The following is a 15,174-nucleotide window of genomic DNA, read 5'->3' as shown; positions in this document are numbered from 1 at the left end:
GCTCTGTCCCTACAAAATTGGAACATCTGGTCACCCTAAGTAGAATGGCACTGAAATGCACTCACTGCCTGCAGAGTGCAATGCCTCAGATAGTCGGTGTTTGACCAATTTGACAGTGCCTTCTAATCAACATCTGCACGAAGCATAATCGCTATGCCAACGGCAGTTAAAGAGCTAAGAAATACGTGGGTTTAGGCATTACACCAGGTTACAAACCCAGCCGCTTCACCTCATCCAGTTTAGAAATTGACGTCAATCAATGAAGATAGCTATACTGATTGCTCAAAATAATAAAAGGTGCAAGAAGTTCAGATAAATGAAAAATGTTTACAATTGCCCACTGAATTCAGAGCAGGTAGGGTTTCTACAATATAAACAATAATAAACTTGGACTACTGGATCTTTTTTCAGTACAAAGAAAATAAATCCTGCTGATTTCCCCATGTTTAGGAAAATCTTACCTGAATGTCAATTCTACACAAAAGGCTATATCATGTCATCAATTGAAGTCAATAGTTGCTGAATAACCTGGTAGCTTTATAAGATCCAAAGATTATTCTATGAGGAAAGATTTATTAGTTTAAACTTTATAAATGTTTCCTGACAGAATTGCTATTACATGTAAAAAAGGACAGTAGAAAGCAGCAAGATTTATCATTCATTTCATCTCATGAAAAATGTCATTGCTTTAGATCTGCAAAAAGAAAACGAGTACTTGTGGCACCTTAGAGACTAACCAATTTATTTGAGCATAAGCTTTCATGAGCTACTGCTCACTTCATCGGATGCATGCCATGGAAAACATAGTGGGGAGATTTTATCTACACAGAGAACATGAAACAATGGGTATTACCATACACACTGTAACAAGAGTGATCAGGTAAGGTGAGCTATTACCAGCAGGAGAGAAAAAAACCTTTTGTAGTGATAATCAAGATGGGCCATTTCCAGCAGTTGGAGTCTGAATGAGAGACTGCTGAATTGGAATTAATTTACAAACTGGACAGCATTACATTAGGCTTGAATAAAGACTGGGAGTGGATGGGTCAGTACACAAAGTAAAACTATTTCCCCATGTTTATTTCCCCTCCCCCTCCCACCCCCCCCCCCACCCACGCTCTGTTCCTCACACGTTCTTGTCAACTGCTGGAAATGGCCCACCTTGAAAATCACCACAAAAGTCCCCCCCCCCACTGGTAATAGGTCACCTTACCTGATCACTCTTGTAACACCCATTGTTTCATGTTCTCTGTGTATATAAAATCTCTCCACTGTATTTTCCACTGAATGCATCCAATGAAGTGAGCTGTAGCTCACAAAAGCTTATGCTCAAATAAATTTGTTAGTCTCTAAGGGGCCACAAGTACTCCTTTTCTTTTTGCGGATACAGACTAACACGGCTGCTACTCTGAATCCTGCTTTAGATCTGTAACAGCAGGAACAAGTAGCATGCAATCAAAGGAAAACTTGGTGAAGGGGGGAGGAGGGGAAAGAGATAAGAGCATAAAAAGAGGATCCTAATAAATTGTTCTAAACAATGTGTTAATACAAATCAGGGATGTATCTGATGTCCACCAATACTGTCAGCCAGACTAGCTGCTGCCCTTAGCAGAATGCCCAGCATTTCTCAGAGAATGTTCTGACAGAACACAGAGTGGAAATGACAATACAGTGGGTTTTTATTAGCATCCGAGACTTGGAATGTTCAACTGATTCCAATAACACAGATCCCTACAAAGCTGGGGAAAGGAGTATTACAAAAAAAAAACCCAGGCATGACCATGAAAAGGTAAAGAGGGAAGTGAAGAGGGAAGGAATGGGGCGGGGGAGAGAGAGGATTTATTCTCCTTGTGCCTTCCTTCACAGCTACTGAAAGTGGATGCTGCTCAGAGTGAATGAAAGCTGGGGAGGGGAGGAGGGAGAAGAGAGAAAAAAAAGTGTCATCACCCCACTCCCTTTAGGACGCCGGGGAACACACAATCCTATAAAAGGTGCCTCAGCTCCTGATCCCCTTCAGCAAAGCAGAGAGAGAGAGCTGGCTGCACAGAGAGGGAAGGGGACGGCGTGTACTACTCACAAGCAGCAGCTCTCCTGGTCCAGCGAGTGTAGCATCCTTCTATAGTTCAAGCAGCATAACCACATGTGGTGTTGCTCAAGCCTGCTCTGATCCCTCTCTCACTTCCACTGAGTGAGTCTCATTTTGTTGATCAACTGTCTTATTTTTGGGTGGGGTGGGAGGGGAAGTGGGGGGAAGACTTTCATATTGCTGGGACAAGGGGAGACATTCAAGATGACTTCTATACCTGCATCCAGCTGGAGTGCAAATGAGAGCAGCGGCTGGAACACAAGCTTCTCTGGATCAGGAGGCAACTGGGGGCAGCCTCTGGGAGCTCAGGCTGGTAACATCTCCTCCCCGTTAGCACCTGCAACAGCTAACTTCTCCAATCAATTTGTGCAGCCCTCCTGGCGCATTGCCCTGTGGTCTCTGGCTTATGGTGGGGTGGTGGCCGTGGCCGTCTTTGGCAACTTGATTGTCATCTGGATCATCTTGGCTCACAAGCGTATGAGGACAGTGACTAACTATTTCCTGGTGAACCTGGCCTTCTCGGATGCCTCCATGGCTGCTTTCAACACCGTCATCAACTTTATCTATGCCCTGCACAGCGAGTGGTACTTTGGGGAGGCTTACTGCCGCTTCCACAACTTCTTCCCCATCACTGCGGTCTTCGCCAGCATCTACTCCATGACGGCGATTGCCGTGGACAGGTGAGAGAAGGGTGGGGACAGGTGAAGATGGGGTGGAGACAGAATCTCTCTGCTGAAAAATCCCTGAGAGAGAAAGCCAAATAGGTGAGGGGGTTGAGTGATGAACACTGTACCCAAAGTGCTCTGTGTGGAAATCCTGCTGCAGTCCTTGTGTCTGTTAGACAGATCAGCACTGACACTCCACTGTGCCTTTTCAAGATCCTTCCCTAATGCTCATTTTAACTTTTTTTTCCCCTCTGTCTGATTTACCTCTCAGTCTCTCTCTCCTTGTCATCTTTTATTTCTGCTCCCTTAGTCTCTTTCACATTCTTTTCCTGTGTGATGACTTCAGCAGCTGTCTTTGCTCCCATCCTTTCAATAATGATTGTGCTATGCCAGCACCTGCTCTGGGTGTGCTCTTGACCAAGGAAGATGCTCCGTCCATACAGTCCATGCCATTGTGCTACACCCCGCTGCTGGAGAGTCTATACTAATGGTGTGATTAGAGGAAGCATTTCAAATTTCCCTCTTTATTTCTGCAGCTGGCAGCCACTGAGGAGGACACATCTGAGAGAAGCATCTACCTCTGAGGTCCCTTCCAACCCTGATATTCTATGAATTGTAGTTTACTTCCTCAGCAGAGGGACCGCAACCTCACACTGTTGTCAGTAACTCCCCTAGTAGGAAGCTTTTTTCAGCTTTGCCCCTCCTGATCTTAGCTAATGAAAATATTTACATTGTCATTTGTGTATGCCAGTACGTGTGGCTACAGGAGGTATTATGTTTTTAATAAAGTATATGATTTCCTTTTCAATAATCAGAGCAAGGAAGGCTGTGATCATGAGAGAAAATAGAATAGGGACAAAACTTCATCCTGGTGTTCTTGATGCTAGTGGGATAGGAATGATACAGAGGTTCCTATTGACGACACCATCAAATCTCACAAAAATGTTTCACTAGATTGTTCCCTGACTCTTGCAAGATCAGTCTGTGGCTCTCCCTTAGGAAGTGCTCCCTTCTTCCTGATCACTTTCACATACACTATATTGAAAGGGAGACTCAGCACTTCCTTCATGAGCCTAAGCAATTTAGTTTACATTCAGAAAAATTGGTAGCTTTAAGATGCAGATCTGCAGCAATAGGTAGTGTAGTTATTTCTAAGACTCTTTACTACGTGTTTGTTATTGCAGTGCATTTATAACTTTTTAAATGCAAGAGAGTACATAAGCTATTAAAACCATGTTCTGTAGTTTTGCTCACTTAACTTGCTAGAAAATCTGAAACTTTGGGGTGAGAATTTTTAAAAAGGTTCAATCATATGAAGCTTTAAAAACAAGTGCAAAGACAGCAGCAGCATTCCTACAGAGCAGAAGATCATAATACTTCTTTGTGAGTTCTACTAAATTGTAAGTCTGAAGGCTGAATTCTCAGCTGCAAGAACTCATGCTAGGTACGGCTGACAGAAGTGTGATTCTAAGCCACCTTTCCACTTCCTCTGCTCCTGGGGCTAGTGAGGGCCATTCTACCAGCCCCAAATTGTAAGAGTACACTGTGCTCTGACTTCACTCCTGCTACCAACTCACTTTACCTCACCTCCAACACACACCCCTCTGCTGAAGGGGACATAGAACAGATGGAATAAAGCCAGGTGTGCCATCCTTATGAAGGCTGAGGATTCCCCAGCTGCCCATTTAGGGCTAATTTAATGTCCTCAGTACTCCAAAGAGTCTTTAGTGGGTACTGAGGATCTGGCCCTAAGATTTTATTCATATTGATCCAGATGCCTTGTCTGCATTTTTTGTGAGAAAAAAATTGAGATATTGCATTACACCAAATATTGCTGATTATTCTAGGAGATTGGAATCAAAGATGAAGTTGTCCTGTGTTACAAAGCCCCCAAGGAAGAGAGATAGGTGTATTTCTAGAATGAGTGAAAAAAAACACCTGTCCTGCTCCCTGCTCCACACTGCCTAAAGCATACATGATGGACCTAAAACGTATCTGAAATGTTTGGCTTGGTTTTAACAGGTTGAAAGGCACACAGTGTTAGAAATTCGTTAGGTGCCATTCTTTCCTCCAACTTATTTCTGAGAACAAGTGACTGGGCTCAGAGATCAGAATGGGGGCTGTCAACAGAAGACATCTCCCTCCTCCACAGGAACCTGCACCCAGAAAAAACACACAGTCTTCCCTTGGTGGAAGGAGGCGTGCAATCAACTGTTCAATGAGTCCTTTTGTTGCCCAGTAAAAAACAAATATTCAGCTCTCTGCAGGGTTTATCAAAAAAGTCTTTTAAGACAAAAATCTCCTCCTTCTGAGGCTCAAGCAGGAGAGCCGCAGCCACTGCTGCCTTCTTTTATACCTAAACAGCTGGGCCAGACACCCAAATGCACATGCTTCATATCTTTTAACCCTTCCCCACCTGCTTCTACAGCACATCCCTGCAGACTCATAAGGAAACAGTTTAGCTGGGAATCCCAAGGAGGATCCAAGACCCAACCCCTCACAGAACCCAGATAGGTAGCATGTCCTTCACAGGACACTGTTCTCAAAGAGGTCACTTCCTAGAGAAGAGATATAATGCTGGATTCCTGCTTGCTTTCATGAAAGATCTCACACTTACTGTCAGAGCCAGGATGTTGCTTCTGGTATCTTGGTCAAGTTTTAACTCCAGCAATTAAATTCTGCCAATCTAAATACCACCAACATCATCAATTGGATATGTTATATTCTTCACTTCCTGTCTTAAATTGATGTGTAAGTGCTGTTAAACAGGTGTCACATTCCACATTGGACACGTATGCATTTCAGCAGTGGGTGAAGTGATCTGTTTCTCATGCCTACCTCACAGAGGTGCTGTGCTAGTTCATTACTGAATGTTATATACTTGATTTTGCCACATGAAAGGCACTATAGAAATGCAAATGTTACTTTATGGCTATTTTATTTATAAATCACTTCCATGTAGTGTGCCAGGGCACTTAAGAAACAGCACTGAAATAAAATACAATATAATTAGCATGTCAAGAAAACAATGTTAAAAAAATATTTAAGAACCATATGCCAATGCATCAAATTTAAAACACTGGGGGGAAATGCTACCCAAGGACTGACATTAAACCAACAGCTTCTTTTGCAGAAGTGTATATGTCCCATATGACTAGAAGCTATTAAAATCAAGGTTCTGAGACTCAAAAATGCATACCTGTAACTAAGTTTTATTGATTGTATGCATTAGTATCCACAGGATATTCTTCACTGTCCCAGGTGTCATTAACTACCAAGAAGGGCATTGATCAAAGTCTCAAGTGATGTGGATTTCCTTCAGTATTTCTAGGACTCTGTTGAGTGACTAAGTCAAGTTCTTGGATGGATGTGCTTTATCAATACTGTGTTCAGTATGAAGTCACTGGAACCCACATAGGCCATCCCAGACTAAGGTGATCTCCTCAGTGAAGCTGATAGTTCATTGCAGCAAGGAGGTGCCGAGTTCAGAAGTTGAGGAGGAAGACATTTTGGGTTAATGAAGTTATTCACAGTCCAAAGTGTAAATTTAGCAGCCTCTAACAGAGAAGACGTAAAACATCTAGTTTTCTCCCACAGCCATCATGTAGGCTTGTAAGGAGGCTGTGTGTTGAAATCTGACTTTATTTGCTGTTTCCTACTACCAGTTTTCATTTCTACTTGCCCTCTTTCCGGTTGGGGAGGAAAAACTCTGAGGTTCCAAGAGTAAAGCAGTAAGGGGATGCTCTGGTACCAGGCCTAGTGAATGATCATAATAATTCTAATCTTTGGGTCTAATGACCAATGGCCCCATTCCACCAGCTACACTGATCTCAGCATAGAGGAGGAGATGGTGGTGTGGTCATGCTGGAAGGGTTGGGTAGTTTAATACGTGTGTTCCCTATACTCATTTCCAGTCTAGAAAAATCAGGCTTACCCTATGAACTACTATGTGTTTAGGCCTTGAAATTAACTGTGACAATACTAGTGAAAATGGGTAGGTTTTGGAACATAGCACCACAGACATTGTCAGCATGGATGTTGAAGACTCCCAGGATAAAAAGCTTTGGGTATTTTATGTGCATAATGAAAGGTAGCATCTCGGTTTTAATTTCTTTCTTTTCGTGTGTATTTATACTATTAACACACCCTAAAAAAAAAATCACAACTAACATACTGTTAGCATTTCCATAATAATTCTCTCACTTTTTCCAAGATTCATAAACACATTAGTATGTAAGGAGTCACCAGATAGCAATGTTACACATATTAGAAGTCCTTTTTCCTAGTCTGCAAAGAAGTTTTTGCTCTTTGAAGAAATGCCATATTGTTATTAGCTTTTTATATGCAGTAGTCCTTGGAGGAAGCTGTGGCAGATAGAGAGTGCTCACTGGATTTGGAGTAGCTTTCCAGGAACCAAGTGCTGGAGTATAGGCTAAGATTTCTGAAGAGTGATTTGCTTGTGTGCTATTTGTGATGCCTCTGTTCCAGGATATATATGTGTGTGTGTGTCTATACACACACACACACACACACACCGCAAGTTACATTTAGGATATAGACTTACTCTGTATCACTCATTTCTCCTTCACTTGAAAACCAACATGCAAGGTCCCAGAATTTGCTACTACTCAGCAGAGGGCCAACACTGGCATCAGAAGCAGGACACTGGTATTGGAAAGAGAGGGTGTATGTGTGTGTGTGTATATATGTGTATATATATATATAAACTTTTTTCCTACCTTATTCATATTTCTGATAAAGCAAAACAAGACCTCCAGAGAAATGAATGCACAAAATTTGACATAAGTATCTTAACTTACATTCTGAATTTCCTCATCTGGAGATTCAGGTTTCTATTTTGTATTTAACTCATACCATCGTGCCTACATATGAAGAGGTTCACTCACCACAAGAGCACTTCCTCATGGGCAGGTGTGGCATAGCAGCTCTCTCCCCATATGGCATCCCCTGCTGACAGTTGTTCCATTACCGCAGTGGTCTCTCTCCCCAAAATTCAGCCCTCCAGACCAGACATGATTTAATACACCCCTTTTCAAGTTACAAAATCCCATAGGACAAGAGTCTGGCCATCTCCGGATAGTGTTCAATCCTAGCTTAGGGGTTAATGCCTCTATCAGTAGCTAGCAAAGGAGCCCATCCCATCCGCTACTCTGGGTTCTAACCTAGAGAACCTATAACTAGCAATCAAGGTCCTCAGTACTCATCCCTAGGCTCCTTCCTGCCAAGCCTCCCTACCTCATTTTGCCCCAGGAGCTTACTCTGCTCCCAGTGGCTATTTCACCCCCTCCTAGCTTCTTACCAGACTGCTTACTCGAGGATAGGCACTCAGGCCTTACGCTCCCTCTAGACTTCCTTCTTGTCACTGAGCCACCCCCATCCCAGGAAGTGACTAGAGCCTCCCTCCACTGCAGCCCCCTCTGTTTTTCAGCTTCCTGTTTTTATACTATTGTCCACCCCTTTTTCCAGCTGGGCTTCATTCTCAGTTAACTCTGGCCCTCCTCTCAGGTGAGGCAGGATAACCTAACTGGCCTCTCAGGGCTGGTGTGGGGTGCACATCCCCTCACTCTAAGGCTATACTATTTCATGTGAAAGCAGGCAATTATGACTTGAGCTCTGTGAAATACTTGTACTGAGCCGCAAACTAGCCAGAGCCTGTAACTACAAAAGTTAGAAGCCAGTGACCCTCCCTCCCTGAATTATGCTCCATAGCTACCACTCCCTCCTACAACTCCCATAAGGTATTTCATTAGACCTTTAGATGGCTTAGGGCTTAATAAAAAAAGAAACAGTGGGAATCTTTTGGCTGATTTCAAAAGGTTTAGCTCAGGCCATTCATGAGGCATTATAGGGCTTGTTGGGGAGTAGTAAGGGGTCCTTTTGGCACAAGGGTTCAATCTAGAATAGGAAGGGGCATTTTGTCAGAGCTTCAAATGAGCCTCCAAGAGTGATTTGTCTCCAACCCACAAGAACCAAACTGCAGGGTTCAGTAGATGCCAGGAACCTCTTTGCAAAGCAAAATATGTAAAGATCCCATTGCCCTAATTACCACTCCTTTCTTCAACAAAGAGGAAACAATTAATCCAATACATTTTCTACAATGTAAAATTACTGTTTTAAACAGAAAGTGACTAATTTGTTCTACCAGTGAGCTACTCCATTCACTTTAAGAAAAGAAACTCTTAAAAGTGCAGCTCTGTGCCCATGTCTTGTGTTCTTGTATTCTACTCAATATTTTCTTTTTCCTCTATTGCGTCACCCTTCCCCTGCTGAGCAAATTTATCTAACGCTCTATTTGAACATATTAATGTTCCATACATCACTGCCTTTGCTTGTGAACTAATTACATAGTGTTCGAGCTCTTTGTTTGCTCCATGTAAATAGTCTATGCTTGATGTTTCTCTTGGAAACTGGAAAGCTTGTTTCTTTCCAATAAATCCCTACTCCTTTCATAATCAGGCCCATCCCACAGCCTTCTTTTAGGCAAAACCAGTATTGCCTTCGTTACAGAGACAAGGTGAGTGAGGTAATAACTTCTATTGGACCAGCTTCTGTTGCTGAGAGAGACTAGTTTTCGAGCCATGCAGAGCTCTTCCTGGTGGTGTGATGGTATCCCAACAGGCCTGGTTGCTGAAAAATCTTCCTCCTAAACAGTGCATTCAAGAGTACTGGTTGCTCTGGGGGAAAACACACACAAAAAATCCTTGATTTCATAGTTTTTTATACTTTAAGATTAATCGTCTTGATGGAAGTGAATACATGATTGATTTTATATGGAAGTTTGGTTCAATATGCTTCTTCCTATGTGCAATAACTTGGACCCTCATTTCTTTTGCTAAAAAATACTGATATCATAATCCTCATAGCATGGCCAACACATCACATGCTGAACCGAGTCATTGACTCTCTAACAGCATCAAAAAAATCAGTCGCCTAATCCTGGAGCCGCAGATGCTAAAGTCATCTCAGGCTCCAGACTTAAATGAAGGGGTAGCTACATCCCTACCTCAGCAAGTTACCCGACTGAAATTGGAATTCTTCATATCAGGACTGTTTTGTATGTGGTGAGGTGCGCTCTGCACAGACAGCAGTAATGTGTAAAGGGGGTCTCTCAAGGTCTCTCAATTCCTTATTTTCCTTTTCCTTATTGATAACATTGGATTCATACCATAGACCCAATATGTAACACGGCCAGCCCATTGCCACTTTGGCATTTTCAAAGCATTCAGTTCATGATTCACCTTTGTTTGATCTTAAGTCTAATCATAGCATATTACACACACATATATTTCCATGTTTTACTAACCATCTTTATTTTTCATTTCATCTGCTTCAAAAAGTTCAGACCCAAAATGGAATCTACTCAACATAGTTATATATTCTGAAACATACCAATCCTCCAAAACAAAATTTGCAGTACAGAGGGGTTTTTTCAGGAAGGCGATCTGCTAACAAATCTGGAATGCAAATTCTCTTTGTGACTGTTAGCAATACCTTGCCCCATTCCTCTCATTACATGTGCATGTGAATTACCCTTTCTGTCATGTCTGCCTGTTGGACTTATTCCTTTGAGGAGCTAAAATACTCTGCACTTTGACGTCTGTATTCAGAGAATATCTGAGTATCCAGACAGTTAATTCTTTCAGCTAGGTCAAAGATAGGTTTCTTGCTTTGAATATCATTTTAATATATTATCCTCCTCGGATTTTATCACAGCAACAAAAATATTCACATTGTAAAAATTTACTTGTATAGTGCCATTCCACCTGAATATCTCTAGCCACTTTGCAAATATTAATAGTTTATGGATTAGGCCTCCCAGCGTCCAGTGAGATCAATTAGCATTTTCCCCCATTTCCCAGATGGGGACAGTAAAGCATAGAGAAGTCAAGGACTTCTTTTTCAAACATGTCCTCTACTTTTGACTGTGTCAGTTTTTGAGAGCCCAATCTGAGACACACAGGGTTTGATTTTCAGTACTTCTACATCACCAATTGACTTCATGGCATATTGTTGTCTTACAGTATGTCTACACTAGCACTTTTGTCGGTAAAACTTCTGTCAACAAGAGGTTTGAAAAAAATACATAGGTGACACCAGCAGAAGTGTGGACAGCACTATGTCGGCGGGAGACGCTCTCCTGCCAACATAGCAGCCAGAGCACACACAAGCTCTCTCACACACACGCTCACTCACTCTGTTACTCTCTCTCACACATACACACACCACTCTGTCTCATAACACACATACACACTGTCTCTCTCACACACATACACACACATTCTGTCTCTGTGTCTCTTTCTCACACACACACACACAGTTTCTCACGCACACACCCTGTCTCTGTCTCACACACATACACACTGTCTCTGTATCACACAAACACACACACTCACTGTTTCTGTGTCTGTCTCTCTCTCTTTCACACACACACTCTGTCTCTCACACATACATACACACACACACACTCTAGCTCTGTGTCTCTCTCACATACGCACAAAATAATTTTTGTACGTTCTAGCCTTGACCCCGCAGGGCTGAGGTGCTGATGAACACCTATAGCTATCAAATTTTTCACAATTTTATATAATTTAAATAAGATTTATGTGGATTCAATATTTAAGGTTCTGGTCCAACTTCCAATTATGCCAACGGGAATTCAATCAACTTTAACAGGAATTGGGTTGCCTTGGAATTATTAATAATATTCAAAATTATTAATATTAACATGGAAACCAAACACTAATTTAAACAAATTATTTATTAAATCCAAAGGCCAAATGGTACTTATACAATTGCTCTAACATGCCTAAAAAGCCTAAATAATAAGCAATTGACTACATCCATACAGTAACAAAACATTTATAAGCATTTGACCAAGATACTTACCAACAGGCTAAACCCAGGAGTGCTTAGACCCATATTGGTCCGCTCCGGTGTGATCAGAAAGGTATTAGCAATGAACCCTTTAAGAGTTTCCTTTTTATACCCTTTAAAAAACAAGTGATGTCATTGCCAATTACTGACTTTCACTAAAAACCAACTTGAGATAGTTCACCCTTATTTCCAGTCTTGATCCAGACAAGATTTAAAACCTCATTTCTTCCCAAGGCCTTTTTTCCCCTCCTTTTTATTGCCAACAGTTTTTCCATTGCACCCGGGTTCACATAGGATTTAACACTCGTGTGTGTGTTGGGAAGGGCTATGATGGCTCATTTTAAGACAGATACTCTTTGTTTTATTTAAAACCATCTGCAGTTCTTCCTCTCAGGCAGAGGCCTTCCTTTTAGAAACTTCCTCTTATCTCATTTGTTATTCTTTGAACTAGACATCCTCCCTACTTCATTTCTTCTGGCCTTATAAGTTATTATTTTCAAGACCTTTCTTCTATTTGCTAATGAGTGCCTTTCTTCACAACACATATATTTCCTTAACCAAAGTTAAGATAACCCTAAATCTTTAATTTCATAATTTTCCTACAGGTTGGGATGTAAATTACACAACATTGGTATTCTGCTCCAAATAAAATTGTTCACAATTGCGTGAGATTTGCATTTATCTGATGGGGCTGGAAATAAAAGATAGGATGTAATAATGTTGCTGAAATAAGCTATTTATACTAGAAATGTGCCGCAGTATTGAGTCCAGGTTCAGATTTTGACTGCTCCCAAAGTTTAGGGAATGATACTTTTATGCCCATCTCTAGCATACATACATAATGAAGCACAAACAACATATAAAGCATAGTGGAATCAGGAGGATAAGGAGAAGAAAGAGCTCTCCTCAGCCCTTCCAGAGCTGGGAAGGCTGATTCTACCAGACTCTTTCAACAGCACCCTGCTGGGTAGTGTTCCTATTTTAAAAGAAGCTGTTTAATCTGAGGAATTAAATTAAGGCTAAGTAAATACATTACCAAGGGCATATTGCAAATTAGAATAGCCTGGGATGAAAGATAAGACCACAAAGGAAACTGCAGCTCTTTTGTGAGGAAAATTGACACTTTTTCATAACTAGCTTCAGTTTTCCCTCATCTTTGAGAACTGAGGGTGAGAGAAAGATCACCTTTAGTATCAGAAAGGAAATCTGCTTTATCTGCCAAGGTCCCTGAAAGATCAGATTTTCAATCCAATTTCAATTTTGCCTAAGATTGCATTATAAAGACTTTTTTGAACTTCTCTGCAGTGCTTGTCTGAGAAGCAACAACAGCGTTCTTTGCTTCCACCATAACATCCACAAAGTCTCGATCAATGGATTTGTCTGAAGAAGTGAATAGTCTGATTATTCCAACCTTCCTTCATGGTGGGGACTGTGGAAATTTCTAGAAACTTTACAGACACAACCCAGAAACTGAAGCCAGGAGTGGGTGGGGTGAACTGCAGCAGCCTGTTTATTAAGTGATGTGTCTAAACCAGGCTTAAGATCCGCCTCTTTTAGAAACTGGCTTACCCTCCATGCCGCATTACATTTGTTGTAACCCACAGAGGTACTCCAGAGGGAGCCCCCTCAGTACAAAAGAAAGAGCTGCCAATAGAATGTTCCATGAGGGGCCCTCAACTTAAACATTAGCTATCCCACTTGGTCCAGAATATCCAGGATTTAGTGATCTTCAGGGCAGGCCCATCTATTTACTCAGGCATTTGGGGAAGGAGAGACATGATAGGGGCTGGTGTGTGTGTGTAAGGAAGGAGAATATTATTGGGCTTTTTATTTTGCTTGTTTATTTTTGATTTGGGGATGGAGAGTAGCTGCTGGCTTTACTTTTGATTGTATTTTTAAATTGGACAAAGAGACCAAGGGCCTGATCCAAATCCCACTGAAGCAGTGGAAGAACTCCTGTTGACTCCAGTGGGCAGTAGCCTCACAATATTGGGCCAGATTTTCAGCTGATTTAAATGGAAGAGCTCTGTTGACATGTGCCCATGTACATCAGCTAACGATCTGACCCACTCTTTTTAGCTGAAATATTGAAAAAACTCTCCTTTAAAGTGTTTTTCACACATCAATTTCATATGTTACAGACCTACAATGAAATACCTTGTAACAGTTATGAGTTATATTAAGTAGATTAAATGTTTGTATTAGAGAGCTCATTAATGCCACTCACATGTGCCCAAATACAACTCTAAACAAGGGCTGCTATAAAAAACTGACACTGTGACACGCATTTTCACAGTCAAAGAACCAGGTTGCCTTGTGAATGTAACTGGTTATTGTACTGTCCAGCCAACTACTTCTGGAGAGAATATGCAATTGAGAAATTAAAGGAGCCAGTGATGAGTTTCTCTAAAAAGGGAAATCATGGACAAAATTCATCCCTTGTGTAACTCCACTGAAGTCAGTGGAGATACGCAGAGAATTCAGCCCAGAGTCTTTGGCCTGGGGCTGGAAAATTCAGAATCCATGTTACCAGGGTCTGCCCAAAGCTGCAACTGTAACTTCTCTTGCATTGGGTGGCCTCTAGTGTGGTGGGGGCTCAATGGAAATGTTCACACAGTTTGAAACAGCATTATCCTTTCTTCTAATTTACCATTGGTGATAAAGAAAGATGGCCCTGTCCTGCCCAGCTTCTGGCCTCTTCCTTTGCTGTTCACAGAGGTGACAAACATCCCTATCATGTGTCCAGGCGTTCGGTGCATAGAGGGGAATTCACACACTAATCTAGAAGGCATATGGCCCATACGAACTGACAAATTATAAGTTTGCATCCATATAATTAGGAATGTTTTCACTTCACTTACAAGTTATTGTTCATTTAGGATGGGATTTTCAAAGGCATCAAAGGGATTCCCAAATCCCACTGGCTTTCAATGGGAGTTGGGGATTTAATTTAGAGCTGGTTGGGAAAAGATTCTTCCTACCTGCACCAGGAAAAAAAAATCTATTTTTTCTAATTATATAAAATAAAATTAAATAATCCAGAACATATTCACTTTTCAGTTGCCAAGAAGTGTAAAATATTCAGTTTTTAGTTTATGATAAACCCTCCCACCCCAAAACCCCAAATTTTTAAACCAAAACAAATGTATTCACAAATTTCTGATTTTGTCAAAAAGCCATTTTCCAAAAAAAAAAGTTTCAACTGAAAAATTTTGACCAGCTCTAACCTAGCAAGTGTTTTTGAAAATCCCATCCACAAAAATCCCACCCTTACTGATTTCTTTGTCCCGCTCACAGAAAAAGTCACTCATTTCAAAACCTCACAAATACCCATTTTCACTTAAAGATCTGTTTTACATTAGCCTGTACTTCTCCCATTGCATCCAAGTACTGAACATATGGCGCGTCTTACATGTTGATTTAGTACCAAAGCAAATGTCAGACATGTGGTACTAGTTATGATGCTGTCATTTTAAATCTCAGTCCCTGAACTCTTAAGTTATACCTTGATTTTATGGGTTGAAATCC

General features: G+C 41.3%; 1 protein-coding gene across 1 annotated transcript in view; it reads left to right on the top strand.

Annotated features, from left to right (window-relative positions):
• The first annotated feature begins 2,290 nt into the window (after positions 1-2,290).
• TACR3 (tachykinin receptor 3) overlaps positions 2,291-15,174 on the top strand; it is a 63,165-nt gene continuing 50,281 nt past the window's right edge. The window contains exon 1 of the mRNA XM_073340040.2: positions 2,291-2,766. Coding sequence (XP_073196141.1) covers positions 2,291-2,766 — 476 coding nt within the window. The remainder of the gene's footprint in view (positions 2,767-15,174) is intronic.

The sequence above is a fragment of the Lepidochelys kempii genome, chromosome 4, assembly GCF_965140285.1.
Source record: "Lepidochelys kempii isolate rLepKem1 chromosome 4, rLepKem1.hap1, whole genome shotgun sequence".
Taxonomy (NCBI): domain Eukaryota; kingdom Metazoa; phylum Chordata; order Testudines; family Cheloniidae; genus Lepidochelys; species Lepidochelys kempii.
This window is presented reverse-complemented; position numbering and strand designations above follow the sequence as displayed.